This window comes from Halichoerus grypus, chromosome 2, assembly GCF_964656455.1.
Source record: "Halichoerus grypus chromosome 2, mHalGry1.hap1.1, whole genome shotgun sequence".
NCBI lineage: Eukaryota > Metazoa > Chordata > Mammalia > Carnivora > Phocidae > Halichoerus > Halichoerus grypus.
The window spans coordinates 140,112,220-140,137,694 of record NC_135713.1 but is presented as its reverse complement, the minus strand read 5'-3'; the positions used below and the strand labels follow the sequence as shown (position 1 = coordinate 140,137,694).

Here is a 25,475-nt window from a genome sequence, read left to right as displayed (position 1 = left end):
ACACACATCATCCAAATTTCTGTCTCTGAATACAATAAAGTGATTGTATGAACAAAGGAGAAACCCCAGTTTGGGCCTTGAGCTCACAGTCTTTAAAAACCACGCACGGGGAACATGAATTCAATTTGGTCTCTAGTTTAGCCGGAATCCCTCAGCTGGGATACTAACACATGTTTTGAGAGGTTAAGTCATGCAGCCATTTGAAATCTGTAACGATAATGCTTCAGTAATCAGATAAGTACTTAAAATTAGAATAAAGAGCAATTTCCAGAAAAAGATAACATCACCAATAATATTTACTACAGAAAAAAAGCTCCATTTTGTAGCTGTCAGTGCTCTTAACATAATTTCTCACTGCATTTAAGGAGCTTCTTGTAATCATATTCAAAACCTCTTATCTTGCTGATTATATTCAGCAACCATAGCTAAATATTTCAGTACCAGAGCTGAAAATCATAATGACATATCAGCATACACATAATAAATTACAGTTAATGAATAGTATAGGAGGTGCATGTTGATTGGCTCCAAGTTTGTGATCTGCTCATGCATAGCACATTGTAATTTTTAAGAGGATAGAAAATATGGTGATGGTACACCTGCCAAACATACTGTTCTGTCCCTGCAAGAACAAAGTAATATTTTAGCCAGAATGAAAAGGGCATATACAGATAACAAGTTAAATGCCCTAGCAGCTGAAGTAGATACCTCTGATGAAGCATTTTGTGACAATATGTCATGCGCAGTTTGACAATTTTTATATTGAATAAAGGTTTCTGGTCAGAAACGGTTCTTGAGAGCCAAAACTTGTGTTTTTAGCTAAATATGTGCAAAACCTCAAATCTTCTGATTTCACCAGTTTAGGCAGGGACCTTCAAGTGTGAAAAGCCATTTTTCAAGCTAAGTAGGAAATCAATAGATGAATTACTGTACTTTGTAGTGCACATATTTACTGAATAAACAAGACTTATGAGACCCCTAAGACTACTGTCATTAGTGGGGCAAATGTTATATAGTATGATTGGAAAATATTGTCGTCATTTAGACAAAATCCAGTTATTCTGATACTCTCTATCATTACTCTCACTAAAAAAATTAAAAGGCATATTTAAATTTAGCAACTACCTTTTCTTAAAATTGAGCTTAGTAAGGGGCATGTGGGTGGCTCAGTCCTTTGAGTGTTCGACTCTTGATTTTGGCTCAAGTCATGATCTCAAGGTCGTGAGGTCGAGCCCTGCCTCGGGCTCTGCCCTGGGCGTAGAGCCTGCTTGAGATTCTCTCTCTCCCTCTCCTTCTGTCCCTGCCACCTCCTTTCGCACGCACATGCATACCCTCTCTCTCTCTCTCTCAAAAAATAAAAATAAAAAATAAAAATTGAGCACAGTAAACATGTATGTTACTAAGTACTATGATCAATACCATACTTGGCTATTGGTCTACAATAAAGAAGGCATAGCCCTGCCCTTAAAGAGCCTACCATCTGTAGTACAAAGGGGTCATCCACCCCGTATAGTAGGGAAAGGTAGTGATTGAGATATGCACAAGGAGCTGTTATGTCAACTGAATTGAGAAATAAAGAATCTAGCCAATGCATGTGTGTGCTCCAGGCACGTGCGGGAGCCATTGGGAGCCCTCCTGAGAGAACACGGCACAGCATGAACAAAGACCCAAAGGGCAGTGTACGGTACATAGCGGTTCTCCTAGTGTATACAGTGTGTTGAGAGGATGCTAGAACTCGAGGCTATAGGAGGAGTCAGGGGCCAGATTTTTGGAAGTCTTGAATGCTACACTAATAAGCATGAAACTGGCTTTTGCTATGTATATACTGCCTTTATTCTTAAATAGACAAGCATTTTGTCCAATTACATTTTTCAAAGATTTAAAAGTAAAAAGTTATAATTCCGTTGATTTAACCTGAGGAAAATGCCTTTTGTGGCTTGTATTCCATCTATTTGTTGACATTGTCCTTTTGCAACTTTTATCAAAGCTTGATATCAGCTCAGGTTTCCATTTTGCCTACTCCCCTCCTCAAGCAGCAGGGCAATGCGTTCCCAGGAGATGTTGGAGCCTGCTGGACTGGACAGTTATTTTCAGGAAGAGCCTTTGGAATCACACGGTTTGGTGGAGCGATCAAAATCCGCTCCATAGTCAGGCGCAAGTGATTATTTCTCTCACTCTGTCTCTCTATGATATACTGTATTCATTGGGCTGACATATTTTTATTTGTTTGCAGTTAGAATTTTATTTATTTTTTTTCTTATTTATTTATTTATTTATTTATTTTTAAAATTTTATTATGTTAGTCACCATACAATACATCATTGGTTTTTGATGTGGTGATCCACGATCCATTGTTTTCGTATAACACCCAGTGCTCCATGCAGTACGTGCCCTCCTTAATACGCATCACCGGGCTAACCCATCCTCCCACCCCCTCCCCTCTAAAACCCTGTTTGTTTCTCAGAGTCCATAGTCTCTCATGGTTCATCTCTCCCTCCAATTCCCCCCACCCATTTTTCCCTTCCTTCTCCTAATGTCCTCCATGCTATTCCTTATGTTCCACAAATAAGTGAAACCATATGATAATTGACTTTCTCTGCTTGAATTATTTCACTTAGCATAATCTCCTCCAGTCCCATCCATGTGGATGTAAAAGTTGGGTATTCATCCTTTCTGATGGCTGAGTAATATTCCCTTGTATATATGGACCACATCTTCTTTATCCATTCATCTGTTGAAGGGCATCTCCGCTCTTTCCACAGTTTGGCTATTGCGGACATTGCTGCTGTGAACATTGGGGTGCATATGGCCCTTCTTTTCACTACATCTGTGTCTTTGGGGTAAATACCCAGGAGTGCAATTGCTGGGTCATAGGGTAGCTCTATTTTTAAATTTTTGAGGAACCTCCACACTGTTTCCAAAGTGGCTGTACCAACTTGCATTCCCACCAACAGTGTAAGAGGGTTCCCCTTTCTCCACAACTTCTCCAACATTTGTTGTTTCTCTCCCTGTCCATTTTTGCCATTCTAACTGGTGTAAGGTGGTATCTCAATGTGGTTTTGATTTGGATTTCCCTGATGGCTAATGATGATGAACATTTTTTCATGTGTCTGTTAGCCATTTGTATGTCTTCTTCAGAGAAGTGTCTTTTCATCTCTTCTGCCCATTTTTTGACTTGATTATTTGTTTTTTGGGTGTTGAGTTTGAGAAGTTCTTTTTTTTTTTTTTTTTTAAAGATTTTATTTATTTATTTGAGAGAGAATGAGAGACAGAGAGCGTGAGAGGGAGGAGGGTCAGAGGGAGAAGCAGACTCCCCGCTGAGCAGGGAGCCCGATGCGGGACTCGATCCCGGGACTCCAGGATCATGACCTGAGCCGAAGGCAGTCGCTTAACCAACTGAGCCACCCAGGCGCCCGAGTTTGAGAAGTTCTTTATAGATCTTGGATACCAGCCCTTTATCTGTAGTGTCATTTGCAAATATCTTCTCCCATTCTGTGGGTTGCCTCTTTGTTTTGTTGACTGTTTCCTTTGCTGTGCAGAAGCTTTTTATCTTGATGAAGTCCCAAAAGTTCATTTTTGCTTTTGTTTCACTAGCTTTTGGAGATGTATCTTGAAAGAAGTTGCTGTGGGTGATGTCAGAGAAGTTACTGCCTATGTTCTCTTCTAGGATTTTGATGGATTCCTGTCTCGTATTGAGGTCTTTCATCCACTTTGAGTTTATCTTTGTGAATGGTGTTAGAGAATGGTTGAGTTTCATTCTTCTGCATGTGGCTGTCCAATTTTCCCAGCACCATTTATTGAAGAGACTGTCTTTTTTCCACTGCATGTTTTTTCCTGCTTTGTCAAAGATTATTTGGCCATAGAGTTGAGGGTCCATATCTGGGTTCTCTATTCTGTTCCATTGGTCTATATGTCTGTTTTTGTGCCAGTACCATGCTGTCTTGGTGATCACAGCTTTGTAATATAGCTTGAAATCGGGCAACATGATGTCCCCAGCTTTGTTTTTCTTTTTCAACATTTCCTTGCTGATTCGGGGTCTTTTCTGATTCCATACAAATTTTAGGATTGTTTGTTCCAGCACTTTGAAAAATGTCATTGGAATTTTGATCGGGATGGCATTGAAGGTATAGATTGCTCTGGGTAGTATAGACATTTTAACAATGTTTATTCTTCCGATCCATGAGCATGGAATATTTTTCCATCTTTTTGTGTCTTCTTCAATTTCTTTCATGAGTGTTTTGTAGTTCCTAGAGTATAGATCCTTTACCTCTTTGGTTAGGTTTATTCCGAGGTATCTTATGGTTTTTGGTGCTATTGTAAATGGAATCGTTTCTCTAATTTCTCTTTCTACAGTTGCGTTGTTAGTGTATAAGAAAGCAACTGATTTCTGTGCATTGATTTTGTATCCTGCCACATTACTGAATTGCTGGATGAGTTCTAGTAATTTGGGGGTGGAGTCTTTTGGGTTTTCCACATAAAGTATCATGTCGTCTGCGAAAAGAGAGAGTTTGACTTCTTCTTTGCCAGTTTGAATACCTTTTATTTCTTTTTGTTGTCTGATTGCTGTTCCTAGGACTTCTAGTACTATGTTGAACAATAGTGGCGAAAGTGGGCATCCTTGACATGTTCCTGATCTTAAGGGAAAGGCTCTCAGGTTTTCCCCATTGAGGATGATATTCGCTGTGGGTTTTTCATAGATGGATTTTATGAACTTGAGGAATGTTCCCTCTATCCCTATACTCTGAAGAGTTTTAATCAGGAAAGGATGTTGTATTTTGTCAAATGCTTTTTCTGCATCAATTGAGAGGACCATATGGTTCTTCTTCCTCCTCTTATTAATGTGTTCTATCACATTGATTGATTTGCAAATGTTGAACCACCCTTGCATCCCGGGGATAAATCCCACTTGGTCGTGGTGGATGATCCTTTTAATGTATTGTTGGATCCTATTAGCTAGGATTTTGTTGAGGATTTTGGAATCCGTATTCATCAGGGATATCGGTCTGAAATTCTCCTTTTTGATGGGGTCTTTGCCTGGTTTGGGGATTAAGGTAATGCTGGCCTCATAGAATGAGTTTGGAAGTTTTCCTTCTGTTTCTATTTTTTGAAACAGCTTCAGTAGAATAGGTATTATTTCTTCTTTGAATGTTTGGTAGAATTCCCCAGGGAATCCATCAGGCCCTGGACTCTTGTTTTTTGAGAGGTTTTTGATCCCTGCTTCAATCTCGTTACTGGTTATTGGCCTATTCAGGTTGTCGGTTTCTTCCGGTTTCAGTCTTGGCAGCTTATAGGTTTCCAGGAAGGCCTCCATTTCATCCAGATTGCTCAGTTTATTGGCATATAGTTGTTGATAATAATTTCTAATAATTGTTTCTATTTCCTTGGTGTTAGTCATGATCTCTCCCCTTTCATTCATAATTTTATTAATTTGGGTTCTTTCTCTTTTCTTTTGGATAAGTCTGGCCAGTGGTTTATCGATCTTATTAATTCTTTCAAAGAACCAACTTCTAGTTTCGTTGATCTGATCTACTGTGTTTCTGGTTCCTAATTCATTGATTTCTGCTCTAATTTTAATTATTTCTCTTCTAATGTGTGGCTTAGGCATCGTTTGTTGCTTTTTCTCTAGTTCTTTAAGGTGTAGAGTTAGTTGGTGAATTCGGGATTTTTCTATTTTTTTGAGTGAGGCTTGGATGGCTATGTATTTCCCCCTTAGGACCGCCTTTGCAGTATCCCATAGGTTTTGGACCGATGTGTTTTCGTTCTCATTGATTTCCATGAATTGTTTAAGTTCTTCTTTGATTTCTTGGTTGACCCAAACATTCTTGAGCAGAGTGGTCTTTAGCTTCCACGTGTTTGAATTTCTGCCAAATTTTTTCTTGTGATTGAGTTCCAGTTTTAGAGCATTGTGGTCTAAGAATATGCAGGGAATAATCTCAGTCTTTTGGTATTGGTTGAGACCTGATCTGTGACCCAGTATATGGTCTATTCTGGAGAAAGTTCCATGCGCGCTCGAGAAGAATGAGTATCGTGTTGTTTTAGGGTGGAATGTTCTGTAAATATCTATGAGGTCCATCTGGTCCAATGTATCATTCAAAGCTCTTGTTTCCTTGTTGATTTTCTGCTTAGATGATCTGTCCATTGCTGAGAGTGGAGTAGTGAGGTCTACAATTAACATATTGTTATCAATGTGACTCTTTATTTTGGTTAACAGTTGGCTTATGTAGATGGCTGCTCCCATGTTGGGGGCATAGATATTTACAATTGTTAGATCTTCTTGTTGGATAGACCTTTTAAGAATGATATAGTGTCCTTCTGTGTCTCTTATTACAGACTTTAGTTTAAAATCTAATTTGTCAGATATAAGAATTGCTACCCCAGCTTTCTTTTGAGGTCCGCTGGCATGGAAGATGGATCTCCATCCCTTTACTTTCAGTCTGGATGTATCTTTAGGTTCAAATGAGTCTCTTGTAGACAGCGTATGGATGGGTCCTGTCTTTATCCAGTCTGCAACCCTGTGCCATTTTCTGGGAGCATTTAGGCCATTCACGTTGAGAGTGATTATTGAAAGATATGAATTAATTGTCATGTTGCCTGTGAAGATGTTGTTTTTATAGATTGTCCCTGTAAATTTCTGTTGTACATCACTCTTGGGGTCTTTCTCCTTTTATAGAACCCCCCTTAATATTTCTTGCAGAGCCGGCTTAGTGGTCACATATTCTTTCAGTTTCTGCCGGTCATGGAAGATTTGCATCTCTCCATCCATTCTAAATGAAAGCCTTGCCGGATAAAGTATTCTTGGCTGCATGTTCTTCTCATTTAGTACCCTGAATATGTCTTGCCAGGCCTTTCTGGCTTGCCAGGTCTCTGTGGGTAGGTCTGACGTTATTCTGATGTTCCTCCCTATGTACGTAAGGACTCTCTTCCCCCTAACTGCCCTTAAGATGGTTTCCTTGGTTCTAAGATTTGTGAGTTTTGCTATTACATGCCGGGGTGTTGGCCTGTTTTCCTTGATCTTAGGAGGGGGTCCTCTCTGCCTCTAGGACTCGAATGTTTGTTTCATTCCCCAGATTAGGGAAGTTCTCAGCTACGATTTGCTCAAATACATCTTCTAGTCCTCTCTCTCTCTCCACTCCCTCCGGGATTCCAATTATTCTGACATTGGAATGCTTCATGGTGTCACTTATTTCTCTGATTCTCTTTCCATGGATTCTGAGTTGTTTTTCCCTGGCCTCCTCTTTTCCCTTTTTATCTATTGTATTGTCTTCCAGGTCACTTATTCTCTCTTCTGCCTCAGTTACCCTAGCTGTTAGATTATCTAGATTGGATTGGATCTCATTGATAGCATTTTTAAGTTCTGCCAATTCCCCTTTTATTTCTGCCCTTAGAGACTCTATGTTGCCATTAATTGATTTCTCCATTCTAGCCATTGTCTTCACAATTGCTAGCCTGAATTCCATCTCCGACATCTTGGTTATATCTGCGTCCATTTGTAAATCTGCAGCATAAGTCATAATCTCTGAGTCTTTTCTGTTTTGGGGGCTCCTCCTAGTCATTCTGTTGATGGGTGTTTGAGGGAATGTATAGAGTCCAAATTATTGACCAGAACCCAAGCAAGATGCACCTGTTTTCTTGGGATCTTAGGGTTGCTGGCCTCTTATTTTCCCAGCCTATCTTCTGCGGGAGGGGCCTGCCACGCTGTTACTCAGGCAACCCTGTTTGGGCAGAGTTGCCTTGTGCCCCTGTGGCGGGGGGATGGGCTCAGCGGGAATCAGTTTTTGGGGCTTTTGTTCTCTGGTGGCTTTCCACGTCTCTTCCGCGAGTCAGAGCAGAAGAAACCGTTTCCAACCCTCTGCCTCAGAGCAGAGAGACCTCAGTCTGTTCTTCAGTGAGCTCTCCAGGCCACACCGTCTCCGTTTCTGTCCGTGCTGTTATAAACTGCGGCGTCCTGGGTTGTGCGCCCCTCCGCAGCGCTCCCAGAGCTGCCTCCTGGTTGGGGCACATCTCTGCCTTTTATGCTTCTAAAACCGCCAGCCGCTCCCAGTTCACGCGTAAGCGCGCACCCGTGATTCCGCCACTCTGGGTTTCTGTCCCGGTGGCTGCAGTTCGCCCAATCAACCCAGCCGCTCCAGGTTTCCGTCCTGGGGGCTGCCCTAGAGTCCTTTCCCTGCCGCTACCAGTCTGCGAGTCTGTGCCCGGTCCGCGGTGCGCGAGGCTGTCACTCACCGGCGGTGTAGGATCCCCACGGCCAGGCACCCTCCCGCTGCCGTTTATCCTCCGATATCTGCCCGGGGAATCACGGCTCCCCACTTCTTACCTCAAAACCAACCGCCTGTGGCTATTCTGTTTGTAGAGATCCAGATCTTCTTCCATCTCAGGCTGGTTTCGTGGGTGCTCAGAGTGGTCTGGTAGATATCCAGCTCAATTCCGGGGACCAGTTGAAATAGGGTCCCCTACTCCTCCGCCATCTTTCTCCCCTGAATTTCCCAATAATTAATGACAGATACAATACCACAGCTCCCAGGATCATTTCCAAGTCTTTACATATTGAGGGACTGGACTACAAATCTTCTGAGATCTTTTCCACAAAAGTTTCATCTCTAATAAAAAATCTTGGCAGAACTCTTGGGGCACCTGGGTGGCTCAGTCAGTAAAGTGTCTGACTTTGGCTCAGGTCACAATCTCGGGTCCTGGTGATGCAGTCTTAGAATGGAGGTGAGGTGCGGTGGGTTGAGGTCCGGAGCCGACGATCGAGAATGTCTTTAGTCTGCAGTTAGAATTTTAAACATGGCAATGGTACCGTGTTAGCTTTTGTGAAATAGTCCCAGTGGTTCTTTTTTTTTTTTTTAATTAATTTAACTAAGACAAAAAGATTAGCTTTTTTTTTTCTGAAAAGTTTTGAGGATTTGAAGATTTTAACTTCACATTATTTCTCCATTACTTAAGACACATTAGTGCCTCAGCAGCCATATTTATCAAAATATTTAGCCTCAGCATCACTTTTATGTATTTCTGTGTAGACTCAGAGAGGGGATGTAGATGTGCAAATTCATGGAGAGAACTTTTTTCTATAAATTAGCTTGATCTGCAGGTGAAAGTGCTGTTTTATCTTGAGTGATCATAATAACACTAAAGTGGAAAGAACAATGATTGGTCTCCCCATAATACCACTTCCTGTTGGTTCATCTTTGTGGGACCAGCTGCCTCATCTTTTGAATAAAAGGGTTGAACTAGGTTATTGCCAAAGCTCTTTCTTACTGACATTTTGTGGTTCTCTTCACGACCTCAGTTCACCATGTCATTTGCTTGTGTAGGTTTGCCTTTCCACATCTTCAAGCCCTAGAATTGAAAAGGACCTTGGGAGGTCATGTAGTCAAGCTCCTTCAGAGAAAAGGGGAAATTTGCTTTCCCTCCACCTATGGTGCTTTTGCTTGCACCTTCTCAAGCTGGCATCCTCTGAATCAGAGCTCATTATAACATCTGTTACCCCTTTAGTTGCCAGGATTGATTCCACTGATCTGACAGATGGGCAGAGGATCCCTTCCTCCCTTCTGTCCCATGTACCTTCTTCCTATAGTTGGGAGCGTAGCCATAAAGGGCAACCAGGACCTTTCTTTGGTCAAGGGTAGACACCTTCCTGGTTGTCGTTGTATTGGCACTCTGTAATGTTTCTTGAATGATGAAATATTATGGACAACAGAAGTGGCTAATGCTTGTATGTATCAGTAGAATTTCATGGGGGTTTTTTGGTTTTTTCAGTCTGTGGTGAGAGCTTAAATTACATCCCTAGTTTTTTTGAGCAATAATAGTGAATAGAGATTCTGGAGTATATTTACAATTACCTATTACTGTGTATAGTTAGAACATAATCTGTAGGTGTATTTATCAAATAAATGGTACCTAATGATTTTTGCTTTATAAGCAAAAATAAGCATTCAGTAGAGCTTGAAATATTATTTACATGTTATCTTTGCCCTTCATTTCCGTCACTGAAAAGGAAAAAACTTGCTCTTTAAGTACCCAGCAAAGTATTTTTAGATTCAGTCAGAACAGGAGATTAGTAGTTTTTCTTTTACTGGAATCCTTCACTCCTCATTTTCTAGTTGAAAAGCTAATTGTATCATTTCTAATTCCAACATCCAACTTAGCAGTGTAAATTTGGTTTAACTCTTAGCTAGTTGATATTTGTGTTATTTAGAGGCTGTTTTTACTTGGATAATTTGTGCAGAGGCTAATGCATTTCTCTCTTGGAAAATGTATATGTGTTCCTAATTCCTAACTAATGGGAAAGCAAAGGATATTTTTACTGTCAGCTTTCATCAAGTGAGACTTCTCTGAAGGCCTTACTAAATTTTATTTCCATGGGACTTTTGCTAATGGGTATATGCAACATTATCCAGGTGCTTGTAGACAGGACTACAAATTAAAAATGAAAAGGAATGGGTGAATACATCTTTCTTGTCTTTTACGAAGGTGGCAGAATTTTAATCTCACACTCTCATTTTCACTTTGCAGTGTGTTCAGAGAAGATGCAGAAAGTCTAAGTTGGGTTTTAATGCAGACCAGCTTAGGCAATATAAGCAATGAATTTCCTAAATGGGTTCTTGGCTGTAATCTTATATGTAGAAGGCAGAAGAAAGAGAGTAAATCTAGTCTGTGTATGTTTACCGAACAGTATTAGTGACTTTAATGTGTTTTACCGGAAAATGGAAGACTGAAGACATATTTAAAAATAAGCTACCCAGTTTTATTGCCTGTATACTAACTCACTAAATTATTTTGATCCATGTAATAAATGCCCACCATACATTACCACGTACCATGCAGCTGTCAGTGCTCTTAACTTAATTTCTCTGAACAGAATTTGTGGGCCTGGTGGTACTTGTCATTTATGGAACACCCACCTACCCTAGATACTGGAATTCCATAGGGTTCAGCCCCAGGCTTTCCTCTCTTTTCATACTGCATTCTTTTCCTGGGCAATGGCATCCACTCTTACAGTTTTGTTCTTGGTTTGTTTTTTTTTTGTTTTTTTTTTAAGATTTACTTATTTTAGAGAGAGAACACAAGCAAAGGGAGGGACAAAGGGAGAGAATTCTCAAGCAGACTCCCCACTGGGCATGGAGCCCCATATGGGGCTCGACCCCAGGACCCCAAGATCATGACCTGAGCCAAAATCAAGCCAGCCGCTTAACCAACTACGCCACCCAGGCACCCTAAGAGAGAGAATCTTAAGCAGGCTCTGTGCTCGAGATTTATTTATTTATTTAACAAATAATTTTATATTTATATTTATTTAATTTATTTAATAAATATTTATTTATTTTAGAGAAAGAGCATGAGCAGGGGGAGGGGCAGAGGCAGAGAATCCTCAGGACGACTCCCTGCTGAGCACAAAGCCCAAAGTGAGACTATCCCACAACCCTGAGATAATGACCTGAGCCGACATCAAGAGCCGGAGGCTTAACTGACGGAGCCACCCAGACACCCCACGCTCTTGCAGTTTTAAGTATCAATATATCATAACAAAATATATGGTTCTCTTACCTAAGTCTCTTTTTTGGCTTTCTAGACTTATTTAATTTATTTTCAGGGAAATCTCACTTAATCAAGCTCATTGTATCTGGAACTGCCCCTTTGATTCTCTCCTTCTTCAGATCTCTAGAGTTTCCTTATCTCCGCTGCCGCCATCCAGTTTCTCTTGCCAGAAAGCTGAGAGTTATTCTAACTTCTTCTGTTCCTTCACACACACACACCCTTACTCAAATCTCTCACTAAGTGCTATCTCTTCCACCTCTAAACCATATCTCAAGTTTTTCTACTTTATCACTGTTGCCATCACATTAGGTCAAATCACTATCTGGCCTGGACTAATGCAGTAGCCTCCTAACTGGTCTCTCCACATCCAGTTTGGCCAACTCCATTTACAAATAAAAGCCAAGGGCAGTTGTTAATATGTAGATACAATTATATCATTCTTACACTTAAAACTCTCCAATGGCTTTCCATTGTTCTTAGAAGAAAGATCTCTTCTGTCCATCCCAGAAGATGGGGTCTATCTGAGTTTGCTAGGGCTGCCATAACAAAGTACGTCAGACTGGGTCACTTATAACAGAAATTTATTTATGCACAGTCTGGAGGCTAGAAGTTTGAGATCAAGATGTCAACAGGATTGGTTTCTTCTAAGACTTCTGTCTTTGGCTTGTAGATGGCCATATTCCCCCAGTGTCTTCACATGGTCTTCCTTCTGTGTGTGTCTGGGTCCTAATCTCCTCTTATAAGGACACCTGTCATTGTTGGACTCAGGCCCACCCACATGACCTCATTTTACCTTAATTACCTCTTTAAGACCTCAACGCTGTATACAGTTACATATTGAGGTACCAGGGGTTAGGATTTCAATGTGAATTTTGGGGAAACACAACTCAGCCCACAGCAGGGCTTAAACTGATGGTTGAGGGAGGAGTAAACATGTATAAAAGGCACTACTCTTGAGTAACGTTTCTTTGTTCCTTATGGTCTTGCTTCCACTATCATCTTTTCATCAAAATCTTAACTGCTATTAGGTCCACATATTGCCTTAAATAGCTATTAAAAAGATACTAGAAACAATTGTGTACAAGTATCTATTTCAGTCCCTGTTATCATTTCTTTCGGGTATATATTCAGGAGGGGAATTGCTGGGTCCTATGGTAATTCTTTGTTCAACTTTTTCAGGAATTTCATGCTGTTTTCCACAACCACTGCACCAATTTACATTCCTACTAGCAATGTATATGGATTCCAATTTCCCTACATCCTCACCAACACTTGGGTTTTCTCCTCCCCACCCCCCCAAAATTATATCCTCCTTAGTTTCTCATTGCAGTTTGATTTGCATTTGCCTAATGACTGATGATGTTGAGTATCTTTTCATGTGCTTACCTAACCATTTGTGTATCTTTTTTGTTCCGTCCTTTGCCTTTTTTAAAAAATTGGGCTTGTCTTTTTGTTGTTGAATTATAGGAGTTCTTTATATATTCTGGGTATTATACTCTTATTAGATAATGATTTGCAAGTATCTTCTTCCATCCTATGGGTTGTCTTTTTTCTCCCTCACTTCTTTTAAATCTTAACTCAGATATCACCATCTCGGTGAGACCTTTCCTGGCCACTTCCCACTGAATCTCCACCTACCCACCTCCAGACACACATCTCCTTTTCCTGCTTTATTTTTCTTCCTAACACTGAACACCAACAGACATTCCCACACGTATGTATGTAGATTGTTATTGTTGGTGGTGGTGGTGTTACAAATCTTATTTGTTGTCTGCTTTTATTAACTAGAAGGAGGGGAATTTTTGTCTTTCTTACTCCTTAAGTATATGTAGTGTCTAGACCAGGCCTTGTAGATACTTAATCCGTATTTATTGAATAAAAATGAATGAATGAATTCAACACCTAGCAATGCCATCTTTTTTTTTTTTTTTAAGTTGGGGAAATCGGCACACGTACAGAGAAAGAGCGCAGTGATTTGTAAAAGAGCACCTTTGGCCCCCCATGATCAAGAAATCTATACAGTATTGTCATTACGTCAGAAGCCTCCCTTATGGCTCCTCCCAGTTCCTCCTCTGTCTGGTCACCCAGACGGGATCACTATTCCGATACTTCTGGTAATATCTTTGTTACTTTCTTACTTTATAGTTGTCCCACATAAGCATTTGTCTCTAAAACCTCTTTTGCTGTTGTTTTTTAAATCCCCATATAAATGAAACCAATCAATATGTGTCTTCTGTGCCTTTCTCTGGCATTTAGATATTTGAGAGTTGTGTGTGATACCGTATTTAGCTCTAATTTATTTTCATGTCTGTATAACGTTCCATTGTATTGCTATACTACAATTTATTTATATATTCTTCTGTTGAAAGAGATTCCGGTTACTTCCATTTTTTGGTTCTTTTGAATATTGTTGCTGTCATTATTCATGTACCAGTCTCATGGTGTCCAAATGTGTACATTTCAATTGAACATAGTACTAATACTTAGGAGTGAATTTTGGGGTCATAGGGTATGACAAGTTTTCAGAGTAGTTATACAGATTCACAGATTTTCATGTCTTCCCACAATATGGTTGCTAATGTATTTTCATATGATTTTGGCTGTTTGGACATCTTTTGTGAAGTGACCGTTCAAGTCTCTTGTATGTTTGTTTTGTTTGTTTGTTTTTCTTTTTTTAAATCAGAGCAAGGCTGTCAAGCCAGGGCACTCTTGAGCAACCTGGACATACCCCTCTCTGTTGGGGAAACTGCCAGGAAACCTACCAAGAGGAGGTGCTGTCCATAATTTCTAGGTTCTTTCCCACTTGTATTCCACCCGAGGCAGGCTTCGAGATCAGCACATTAGCTGCAATCCCTTTTAACAATCTCATCTGGCATCATGCAAGTCTCCCACTAGTTTACTCCTTCACGCCAGCCAAACACTACCACCCACTTGACTTTCTTTTTGTCTTTCATGAAGTATAATTGACACAACATGGTATTAGTTTTAGGTGTACAACACAATGTTTGGGTATATGTTCCCATCCATTTTTCAACTGAGTTTTTTATTGATTTGTATGCATTTTTGTATATTCTGCATATGAGTCTCTGGCTTTCCTTTTAGTCTTTTGATGATGTGACTCAATGAATGGAAGTTCTGGATTTTAATATATTCTCACTGATTATCAGTCATTTTCTTTATAATTAGTTTATTTACTAGCAGCTTATTTGCCAACTAAAGATTATATAGTTAGCATATTTTCATGTCATTTTAAAGGAGTCTTTATATACCCCAGGGTTATAGAGAAATTCATGAATATTTTCTTTTAGCTTTTTCATTTTATCTTATCCATTTAGAACTGCACTCCATCTGGAAGGAGATGAATAAGAACTGGCAGGAAAGTGTGGGATATTTGGGAGATAGTGAGTACAGCAGTTTGGTTGGAGTACAGAGATTTTTTTTATTTTGGTGGGGAGAGTCTTGTGGGAAAAAACTTTTTAAGTTAGATTAGGGAAGATTGTGTAGAACTAAGAAAAATATTATTCTGCTCTGTTCTCACATGAGCAGGTGTCATTTATCGTAATGTCCGAAACATGTTGGGTATAAGCACTTTTGTCTCAGAAAAGGGAGCATGCAGTAGTGTGGATGACTCAGTACACATCACCCACCCTCTTTACCCCCAACCAAACAATAACAACAAAAACTTATCTTACTTACTGACTTCCCTGTTAATGTTTAAAAAAAGTCTTCATTTATGTGGAGGAGTGTGTATAATACTATCTTGACCTAGTTGGGTGTCGTTAAATTACTTCCCTTTTTTCTAGTAACATTTACCTATTGATGGTTATCCCTATTTTATCTCAGGTGGAAAGAACAGTTCAGGATAGCCCTTACCTTCCTGCTCTGACTCTTCTAGTTCATTGTCCATTGTTACCTGGTTGTTTTCCTCGGGTGGCTTTCTTACCACAGTGCGCCTCCAGGTGCTCATCTTTTAAAGAGGAATATTTTATGGCATGCCTGCCTCCTTGGACTGTTTTAAAATTAATATGAGGTATTGTAGGTGATTACCAGTGTCAGAAATTTCAGAATACTTATCATCATATGAGCCTATTCTTTATTTTTTACTTTTTTAATCAAGTATTTATTTTTTTAATTCAAATTTTAGTTAACATACAGTGCAATATTGGTTTCTGGAGTAGAATTCAGTGATTCTTCACTTAATGCAACACCCAGTGATCATCACAACAAGTGCCCTGCTTAATGCCCATCAGCCATCTATCCTGTCCCCCACCCACCTCCCTCCATCTACCCTCAGTTTGTTCTCTATCATCATGACTCTCTTATGGCTTGTTTCCCTCTCTCCTTATCTTTTCCCCTTTCCCATATGTTCATCTGTTTTTTCTTAAATTCTGCATATGCATGAAATAATATGGTATTTGTCTTTCTCTGACTGATTTATTTTGCTTAGTATAATACCCTATAGTTCCATCCACATCATTGCAAAAGGCAAGATTTATCCTTTCTGATGGCTGAGTAATATTCCATTGTATATATGTACCGTGTCTTTATCCATTCATCAGTCGATGAATGTTTGAGCTCTCTCCATAGTTTGTGAGCCTATATTTTATTTGTGTGTGAAAAACAACTGTAATGCTTTTTATTTAAAAGCACATTTATGGAATTTCATGTTGTCTGCATTTACAGGAAGAAGGAATGATAGAAATACACATAACCTGACAATTTTTGTGGGACCCATGTAGTCTGTCTCTAAAAAGAGTTTTCCTAGGAGTTATCCATTACATCTAAAGCCCTAGGGTGAATTTTCTTTTTCTTTTCTTAAAGTATAGTTGATGTGCAATATTATATTACAGGTAACCCTTGAACGATACGGATTTGAACCAGGCAGGTCTACTTATAAATGGATTTTTTTTTCCATTAATAAGTACAGCACTGTAAATGTATTTTCTCTTCCTTATGATTTCCTTAATAACATTTTCTTTTTTGTAGCTTACTTTGTGATAAGTATATACAGTATATAAAGTAAAAACAGTATACAATTCATGTAACTTACAAAATATATATTAATCAACTCTTTATGTTGCCAGTAAAACTTCCGGTCAACAGTGGGCTATTAGTATTTGAGTTTGGGCAGAGTTAAATGTTATATATTGATTTTCGACTATATGGGCGGTTAGCACCCCTAACCCCCACATTGTTCAAGGTTCAACTTTAGCTTCAGTGAATCACTTCAGTACAAGTGATTCAACCTTTATGTGCATTACAAAGTGATCACCATGATAAATCTAGCTACCATCTGTCACCATACATAATAGTTACATAATTATTAACTATATTCCCTGTGCTGTACATGGTATCCCTATGTCTTATTTATTCTATAAATGGAAGTTTATCCCTTTTAATCCTTATTCCCTGTTTCACTTATCCCCTCACCCCTCTCCCCTCTGGCAGCCACCAGATTGTTCCTTGTATCTGTGAGTCTGTTTCTGTTTTGTTTTGTTGGTTTGTTTGTTTTGTTTTCTATATTCCACTTGCAAGTGGAATATACAGTATTTGTATTTCTCTGTTTGACTTACTTCACTTAGCATAATACCCTCTATGTACATCCATGTTGTCACGAATGGCAAAATTTCATTCTTTTTTATGATTAATATTCCATTGTATTTATATATACTGTATCTTCTCTATCCATTCATCTATTGATGGACATTTAGGTTGCTTCCATATCTTGGCTATTATAAATAATGCTGCAGTGAACATAGTATGCATATCTCTCTTCAGATTGGTGATTTGTTGGTTGTTGTTGTTTTTCTTCCCATAAACACCCAGAGATGGAATTGCTGGACCATATGGTAGGCCTATTTTTAATTTTTTGAAGAACCTTCATACTGTTTTCCATAGTAGCTACACCAGTTTACATTTCCACCAACAGTGCAGTGGAGTTCCCTTTTCTCCCCATTCTTGCCAACACTTGTTATTTCTTGTCTTTTTGTTAACAGCCATTCTGACAAGTCATGAGATGATATCTCACTATGGTTTGGTTTTGCATTTCCCTGATGATTAGTGATATTGAGCATCTTTTCATGTGTCTGTTGGCCATCTGTAAGTCCTCTTTGGAGAAATGTCTGTTCAGTCCCTCTGCCCATTTTCTAATCATATTTTTGGGGTTTTCTTTTTCCTATTGAGTTGTGTGAGTTTTTTATATATTTTGGTAATTAACCCATTATCAGTTATATCATTTACAAATATCTTCTTTCATTCAGTAGTTTGCTTTTTTGTTTTGTTGATGGTTTCCTTTACCATACAAAAGCTTTTTAGTTTGATGTAGTCCCATTTGTTTACTTTTGCTTTTGTTGCCCTGTCCTGGGGAGACAGATCCAAACAATCTTGTTCAGACTGATATTGAAGAGCTTTTGCCTGTGTTTTCTTCCAGTAGTTTTATGGTTTCTGGTCTTAAACTTAAGTCTTTAATTGGTTTTGAGTTTATGTTCATATATGGTGAAAGAAAGTGATTCAGTTTTATTCTTTCACATGTAGCTGTCCAGCTACATTTATTGAAGAGACTGTCTTTTTCCCATTGTATGTACTTGCCTCCTTTTTTGAAGATTAATTGACTGTATAAGCATAGGTTTATTTCTGGCCTCTCTCTTCTATTCTATTGATCTGTGGTATGTGTGCGCACGCATGCCAGTACCATACTGTTATGATTACTACAGCTTTGTACTATATCTTGATATCAGGGATTGTGATACCTCCAGTTTTGTTCTTTTTCAAGATTGCTTTAAGTTATTTGGGGTCTTTTTGATTCCATACAAACTTTAGGATTGTTTGTTCTATTTCTGTAAAAGATGCCATTGGTTTTTTGATAGGGTTTGCATTAAATCTGTAGACTGCTTTGGGTAGTAGTAACATTTTAACAATATTATTTCTCCTAATCCATGAGCACAGAATATCTTTACATTTGTTTGTGTCATCTCCAGTTTCCTTCATTAATGTCTTGTAGTTTTTAGAGTACAGGTCTTTTACCTCCTTGGTTAAATTTATTCCTAGGTATTTTATTCTTTTTGATGCAATTGTGAGAAATACTGTTTTTTAAATTTCTCTTTCTGATATTTTGTTGTAATTGTATAGAAATGCCACAGATTTATGTATCTTAATTTTGTATCCTTCAACTTTACTGAATTTATTAGTTCTAGAGGTGGAGTCTTTGAGGTTCTCTGTATTTAGTATCATGTCATCTGCACATAGAGTTTTACATCTTCTTTTCCAGTTTGAATGCCTCATTTTTCTTGTCCAATTACTATGGCTACGACTTCCAATGCTGTGTTGAATAAAAAGTGTCGGTAGTGGCATCCTTGTCTTCTTACTGACCCGAGAGGAAAAGCTGTCAGCTTCCCACCACTGAGTGTGATGTTAGCTGTGGGTCTGTCATAGGTACATTCCTTCTGTATCCACTCTGTTGTGAGTTTTTATCATAACTGTATGTTGAATTTTATCAAATGCATCTTCTGCATCTATTGAGATGATCATATGATTTTTACCCTTTTTGTTAGTGTGGTGTATCACGTTGATTAATTTGTGGATGTTGAACTATCTTTGCATTCTTGGAATAAGTTCTACCTGATTGTGGTGTATGATCCTTTTAACGTACGGTTGAGTTCAGTTTGCTCATATTTTGTTGAGGATTTTTGCATCAGTCTTCCTCAAGGATATTGGCCTGTGATTTTCTTTTTTATGGTCGCTTTGTCTGGTTTTGGTATCTGGGTAATGCTGGCCTCCTAGGATGAGTCTGGAAGCATTCCTTCTTCTTCAGTCTTTTGGGAGAGTTTGAGAAGGATGGGTATTAACTCTAGTTTAAATGTTTTATGGTAGAATTTACCTATGAGGCTGGTCTAGGACTTTTGTTTGTTGGGAGGTTTTTTTTTTTTTTATTACTGATTGAATTTCATTACTATAGTGATCAGTCTGTTCAGATTTTCTCTATCTTCTGGACTTAGTCTTGAAAGATTGTATGTTTGTAGGAATTTATTCATTTCTTCTAGGTTATCCCATTTGTTGGCATGTGATTATTTGTAGTACTGTCTTATGATCCTTTGTATTTCTGTGGTATTGGTTGTAATTTCTCCTCTTCCATTTCTGATTTTATTTATTTGGGCCCTCTCTTTTTTTTCTTGATGAGTCTGGCTAAAGGTTTAGCAATTTTGTTTATCTTTTCAAAGAACTAGCTCTTAGTTTCATTGATTTTTTTTTTTTTGGTCTCTATTTCACTTATTTCCACTCTGATCTTTATTATTTCCTTCCTTCTACTAACTTTGGGTTTTACTTGTTCTTTTCTTGTTCCTTTAGGTATAAGGTTAGATTGTTTGAGATTTTTTTTCTTGTTTCTTGAGGTGGGACTGTATCGCCATAAACTTCCCTCTTAGAAGTATTTTTGCTATGTCCCATAGATTTTGAACTGTTGGGTTCCCATTTTTATTTGTCTCAATGTATTTTTTTATTTATTCTTTCTCTGTTGACCCATTGTTTATTATTAGCATGTTGCTTAGCCTCCACATGCTTGTGGTTTTTCCAGCTTTCTTCTTGGGATTGATTTTATTTTCATACCACTGGGGTAGCAAAAGATGCTTGATATGATTTCAGTCTTCTTAAATTTATTAAGACTTGTTTTGTGACCTAACATGTAACCTTTCCTGGAGCATGTTCCATGTGCACTTGAGAAGAATATGTATTCTGCTTTTGGATGGAATGTTCTGTATATGTCTATTAAGTCCATCAGGTCTAATGTGTCATTTAAGGCCAGTGTTTCCTCATTGATTTTCTGTCTGGATGATCTATCCATTGAAGCAAGTGGGGTGCTGAAGCCCCTACTATTATTGTATTACTGTCATTTTCTTCCTTTATGTCTGAATTTACTTTTTTTTCTTCTTCACCAAATCTACTAAATGTTACCCATGAGTTATCGTGGATAATAGCAGGTATCCATTGATATTCCTTTAAACACACAAGCAGTAAAAAGCCCTCCCAGAAATAATTTTTAGTACTTAACTAGTCATTATATTCCTTCAGAAGACAGTATAAACTCCCTGTTAGAATTACCATTTTTTTTAATTCTTTCAACTTAAAGTATAATTTGCCTTGTATGAAAATGTTGTTTGTATCTGATTACTGGAAGAATGGGGATGTAATGTTCTCATAAACTTTTTTCTTAAACACTTGGCTATGTAAAAAGTAAAATACAGTACTATCTAAAGATATGTCTATATACACATGTATATAAAAAATACATACATGTATTAGTTTGTTTCACCAAGTGATTAGAGGTATGTAGTTCAGTTTAAAATACTTTTGGTGGGTGCCCGGGTGGCTCAGTTGTTAAGCGGCTGCCTTCGGCTCAGGTCATGATTCCAGGTCCTGGGATCGAGCCCCGCATCGGGCTCCCTGCTCGGCGGGAGGCCTGCTTCTCCCTCTCCCACTCCCACTGCTTGTATTCCCTCTCTCGCTATGTCTCTCTGTCAAATAAATAAATAAAATCTTTTAAAAAAATAAAATAAATAAATAAAATACTTTTGGTATATGGTTGACAAAATGACAGAGCATTTTGATTACTTGGAACTATAGTTTTACATCACTAAGATATTTCTCTTCTTATTTAGTATGACATAATAGGCCACAGTTTATTATCCAGACTATCTTTCTGACTCTTTCGGCGGGGCGGGGGGAACGGGACCAAATAGTCAAGTCTCATTATCTACTGACAGTGATAGGAAGCACATGGATAATTAAACCCATTGTCAGATATAGTCTAAGAACTACTGTAGCCATGATTTTCTACATCTTCCTCCTGAAAGCTTGTTGTTAGAGTTGCAACTGATAGCTGAGATAGCACTGGTTTGAATTTCATTTTTATTTTCTCTTCTTCCCTTAACAAACATAGTAATGAACCATGAGTTGAGTCAGAGGCCCAGAGTGTTCATAGAGCTAGACAATCCAAGCACCCCTGAAATACTAATAATTGGACTCTCGTTAAACTTAATGCACTTCTTACATCCTTGTTGGGGCTAGACTGCCACTGATTTGTGTCCAGACATAAAACTGAAGAGAAGTTGTTTGAAAATATGCTTCCTTAGTGAACAGAACCTTCCATACATTTTCTGAAGAGTAAACAATGAAGCTAGAGAGTTGATTGTGGTTTGATAAAGCAGATTTGTGACTTTCTAGTTAAATTCTCAAAAAAGGCTAAGAGTATGTTTTCCTCCTAAAAACATCATGGTCCAAGGAAGGATATTGATCACACCCATTCCTGATATTTGTGGGACCTAAAGCAGGAGTAAAAATGGAGGCCTTGGGCCATATATCTAAATTTAAAGTCATAAATAAAGTTACCACACTACTAAGTAAATGCAATCTGTACTCCTTTCTTGATAATATACCTTAAGTAATGTCCTGGAAGGCGAGATTTAGATTTAGAATTCTTGGGCTCTCTGGGGTTCCATGTCAGAACATGACAATGTGGGGAGTTGGCTCTTAGCCAGCCCCCCTTTCCTTTTTGTCCTACATATCTATCTGAGTTCCATCATTACCCTCCTTAAACAACTGCCCTTGGCCACCCCTTGGGTAAACATAGATTCTCAAATTCTAAGAATAATCTCTGTACACGTAGATACGGAACACTTAAAGCCACTCCTGTATTCTCCCGTATTCTCGTGGTCTTCCCTAAGTCATTGTGGGTTGAATGAGAAATGATAATGATAATAGCTATCAGTGATTATACCTGCCAGACACTGGCATAAGTTCTTTGCATATTTTATCTCAGGTATCAGCATTTCCCCTTCTTGGGGCTAAGTATTTCAGTAAAGCAAGACACTAAATATATATATACACATCTCTCGCTATATATATACATATACACATACACAACACTCAGGTGCGGATGTGCACACACGTTATTTTAGTTGTTGTTATTTTAAGAAGTATGTTTTCAAAGTCACCTTCCTTCCTTTTCCTCAGTGCAACCTTTTAGAAAACACTAACTTGAAACAAAGCAAAATCCAGGAACCAAGAACCCAGCTTAGCTGTGACCTCAGGTGTACGAACAGCAAGCCAGTTGTTCACAAACTGATTCAGTCTTCAGCCCCTCCTAACGTTTGGATTGGGGGGAAAGTAATAAACTTGCCTTGCTTTTCCATAGGGTAAACTGAGGCCTTTCTTCTCCCTTTAACTGCTGGGAGGAAATACAGCACTGCTAGATAATGCTGATTTGAACCTTTGGAGGTTCAATGATGTGTGTCAGTTAGCCTACTACTTTTTTATCCTTCCTAAAGGATGAGGCTTTAAAGCAGATATGCTGCTTGATTCATTTTAAAGCTTAACTACCTAGGTAGGTATTACAGGAGCAAAGAAAATGTGTGGAATTTGATCCTCTGTACCTTGGCTTCTTGAAAAGGGAGGTGCCATATCTGAACATAGCCCCATTGACTCTCCTGGAGTTAGCTGGAGATACTTTGTTTTGAAAATGTTGGCTTTGTAAGTAGAAATGGAAACCATTAAAACAGATAAGACAGAGAAAAGGAGCCATAGAAACAGAAGGAGAATTAGGAGAATGTTGGAAATGACCTCAAGCAATTACGTACATGAATTCATGTCTCTTTTCAACCTGTGTCCACTTCTTCAGTTCATGGTGCCCGTTGGATGTCCCGTGAGCACGACAGTGTGGTCAGAGCAGGAAGCCCATTCTTGGCCTTCTCTCCTCATTAACTTTCATTTGCCAGAGATACCTTGAATAAAACAGACAGGTTTGACCAATCTTCAGGAACTACTTTAAGTGTTCCCTCAGTTTACAAAGTCAACCCAAAGCAGGTTGGTGTGGGCCGGATTCCTGTTGCAGTCTGCCGCACCATCGTGCAGACGTGCCCAGTATCCCTCAGCACCCACGGCTCCCGTGAAGGTTCCCCCATCACATCTGAGGCGAAAGGAAGGAGTGTGGTTAAGTCTCCGCTTTGAAGCTGTCATGTTAATTGTGAACTTTTGCTGAGTCTGTACGTTAGAAAAGGTGACCATCTCAGCATGTTAAGATCGTAACTGCTAGATTAATGCTCGGAGGCAGCAGCTGTGCTGACGGGAGGCATTCATGGCCGGATGAGTTCAGTCACATATGCTGCCTCCAGTGTCTTTGAGTAATGCTATTTGCTAGATTCCGAATGGACTGCTGAGAAAGATGAAATGCAATCTCCTATATTATCTCTATCTTGAAAAAAAAATAGGTAATGAAATTGTTCTCTTGCTGGCTTCTATTTTATTAACCTTTGTGTAGTCAACGTAAAGAACAGATGTCCCTATAGAGTTGAAACCTTTAGCTAAAGTGGAGTGTCATTAAGCGCATCTGTGAGTTCTAGCAACAGTGGGGTTGAGTGGAGCAGGTAAGTATTTTTTTAAAACCAGTCAGAGAATAATAGGGCGTATTCTGGGGCTAGCTGGAGAGAAGAAACTGCAGTGTGCATTGTATACAACTAAATTCGTTCTTTCTTTTTCTTCCTTACAGAGCGTGGAGAAAGTTCTTGTGGAATTCAGTCACAAGGAATTGTTTGATTTCTATAACAAGGTCTATATTTTTAAAATAATTTCTGCTATGTGGGGTTTTACATAATGTTGCCTTCTTTTTATGAATTCTTATTTTTAAGTGACCTGTTATGGAGCTAAGTTCTTTAAACATCCCTTGTAAACACCGTATGTTTCACGGCGGGAAGCATTGCCGAGCCGAAGAGAATCTGACAAACTAAATCAGAAAGAAAGTGGAAATGGTTTTAATTAAAGCTATGGGATTGTTACTTTAAAGCAAAGCATTCAGTAATGAACTATGTGGTACCTAGCCACACTGGCACTTTAGCTATATTTAACATTAAATATTTTAATTTCTGGGCCCAAGAGGAAAGGGAGGTGCCAGGCCTATAAAGATTTATCTTTGAGTGTTTGTCATGTTTCTTTCCAAATCCTGACTTTGTGAGCCAGGAAGATGCACTCCCCCACCCCCCAACTTCAAAAGTCTTGTGTAGTGATCATTTAAATTAAAACAGCTGAGTGTACTTAAAATAGTAGAATTTAGAAATCCTCCTGGCACATTGGAAAACTTAGATCGCAGCCATGAATTCTAATACCTTCATATGAAAAGAAAACTTTCCTACGTGGTGAATCTGTTGCTGTGTGAATGGATTTAATATGCATGGTTGCCGCTGCCAATCTGTCCCTCCCCTGGGCAAGTTTCTGAGCAGCCCTTCATATGCATTTCTCGCCTTTCAGCAACTTTTCTCTTGTTTTGTCTTTATGAATAGCTGGAGACCATACAAGCGCAGCTGGATTCCCTCACATGATGTTCCTGAAGACTGGCTTCTCCATCACACTTCTGCCACCTCATCATTCTGCACTGACGATGGGCCGCCAGGTTATGTTTTCCGAAGGATTCAGTAGCTTTCTTCTTGTAAACGACAGGGCTTACCGCTTCTTAGAGAAATAACAGCCAAGGGAGATCATTGTTTCGAGAGCTTCTAATACCCATTCTCTCCTTCTGTGAGCCAACGGCAAACAATTGTAAAGAATGCTTTCGCTTAAAAGGAAACAGTAAATACCATATTGTTATTACTGTCTTGTTTTTGCTTTATTGCCTGACCTGTTCATTTTTTACATATTTGATGACACCTTTATGTATCAAGGAGGGTCCCTGGATACAAGGGATAATGTGTACCTTAGAATACAAAACTCTGGTAATTACCTTATTAAAGCAAGAAAGCAACCAAATGCAATCAGATACTCTATTTTTCCTTGAGTATAATGATGTTTTGCTTGGGAAATAACATAGGAAAGAAATTTAAAAGAGAGCTGGTAGTAGTGTATCAGTTAATTCCAATGTGAGCTTCTCAGTGCACTTTAATTTTTTTGTCTGAGTGTAATGA

At 38.8% G+C, this 25,475-nt stretch overlaps 1 protein-coding gene across 4 annotated transcripts in view; it reads left to right on the top strand.

Moving 5' to 3' along the window:
* COMMD10 (COMM domain containing 10) overlaps positions 1–25,161 on the top strand; it is a 200,954-nt gene extending 175,793 nt beyond the window's left edge. For 3 of the 4 annotated variants that reach the window (XM_036074835.2, XM_036074831.2, XM_036074832.2), the window contains 3 exons: positions 13,470–13,649; positions 24,071–24,130; positions 24,858–25,161. In XM_036074835.2, coding sequence (XP_035930728.1) covers positions 13,470–13,649; positions 24,071–24,130; positions 24,858–24,896 — 279 coding nt within the window. In that variant the 3' untranslated portion in view covers positions 24,897–25,161. The remainder of the gene's footprint in view (positions 1–13,469; positions 13,650–24,070; positions 24,131–24,857) is intronic. The other variant, XM_036074834.2, reaches the window with a different exon arrangement.
* The last annotated feature ends 314 nt before the right edge of the window (positions 25,162–25,475 follow it).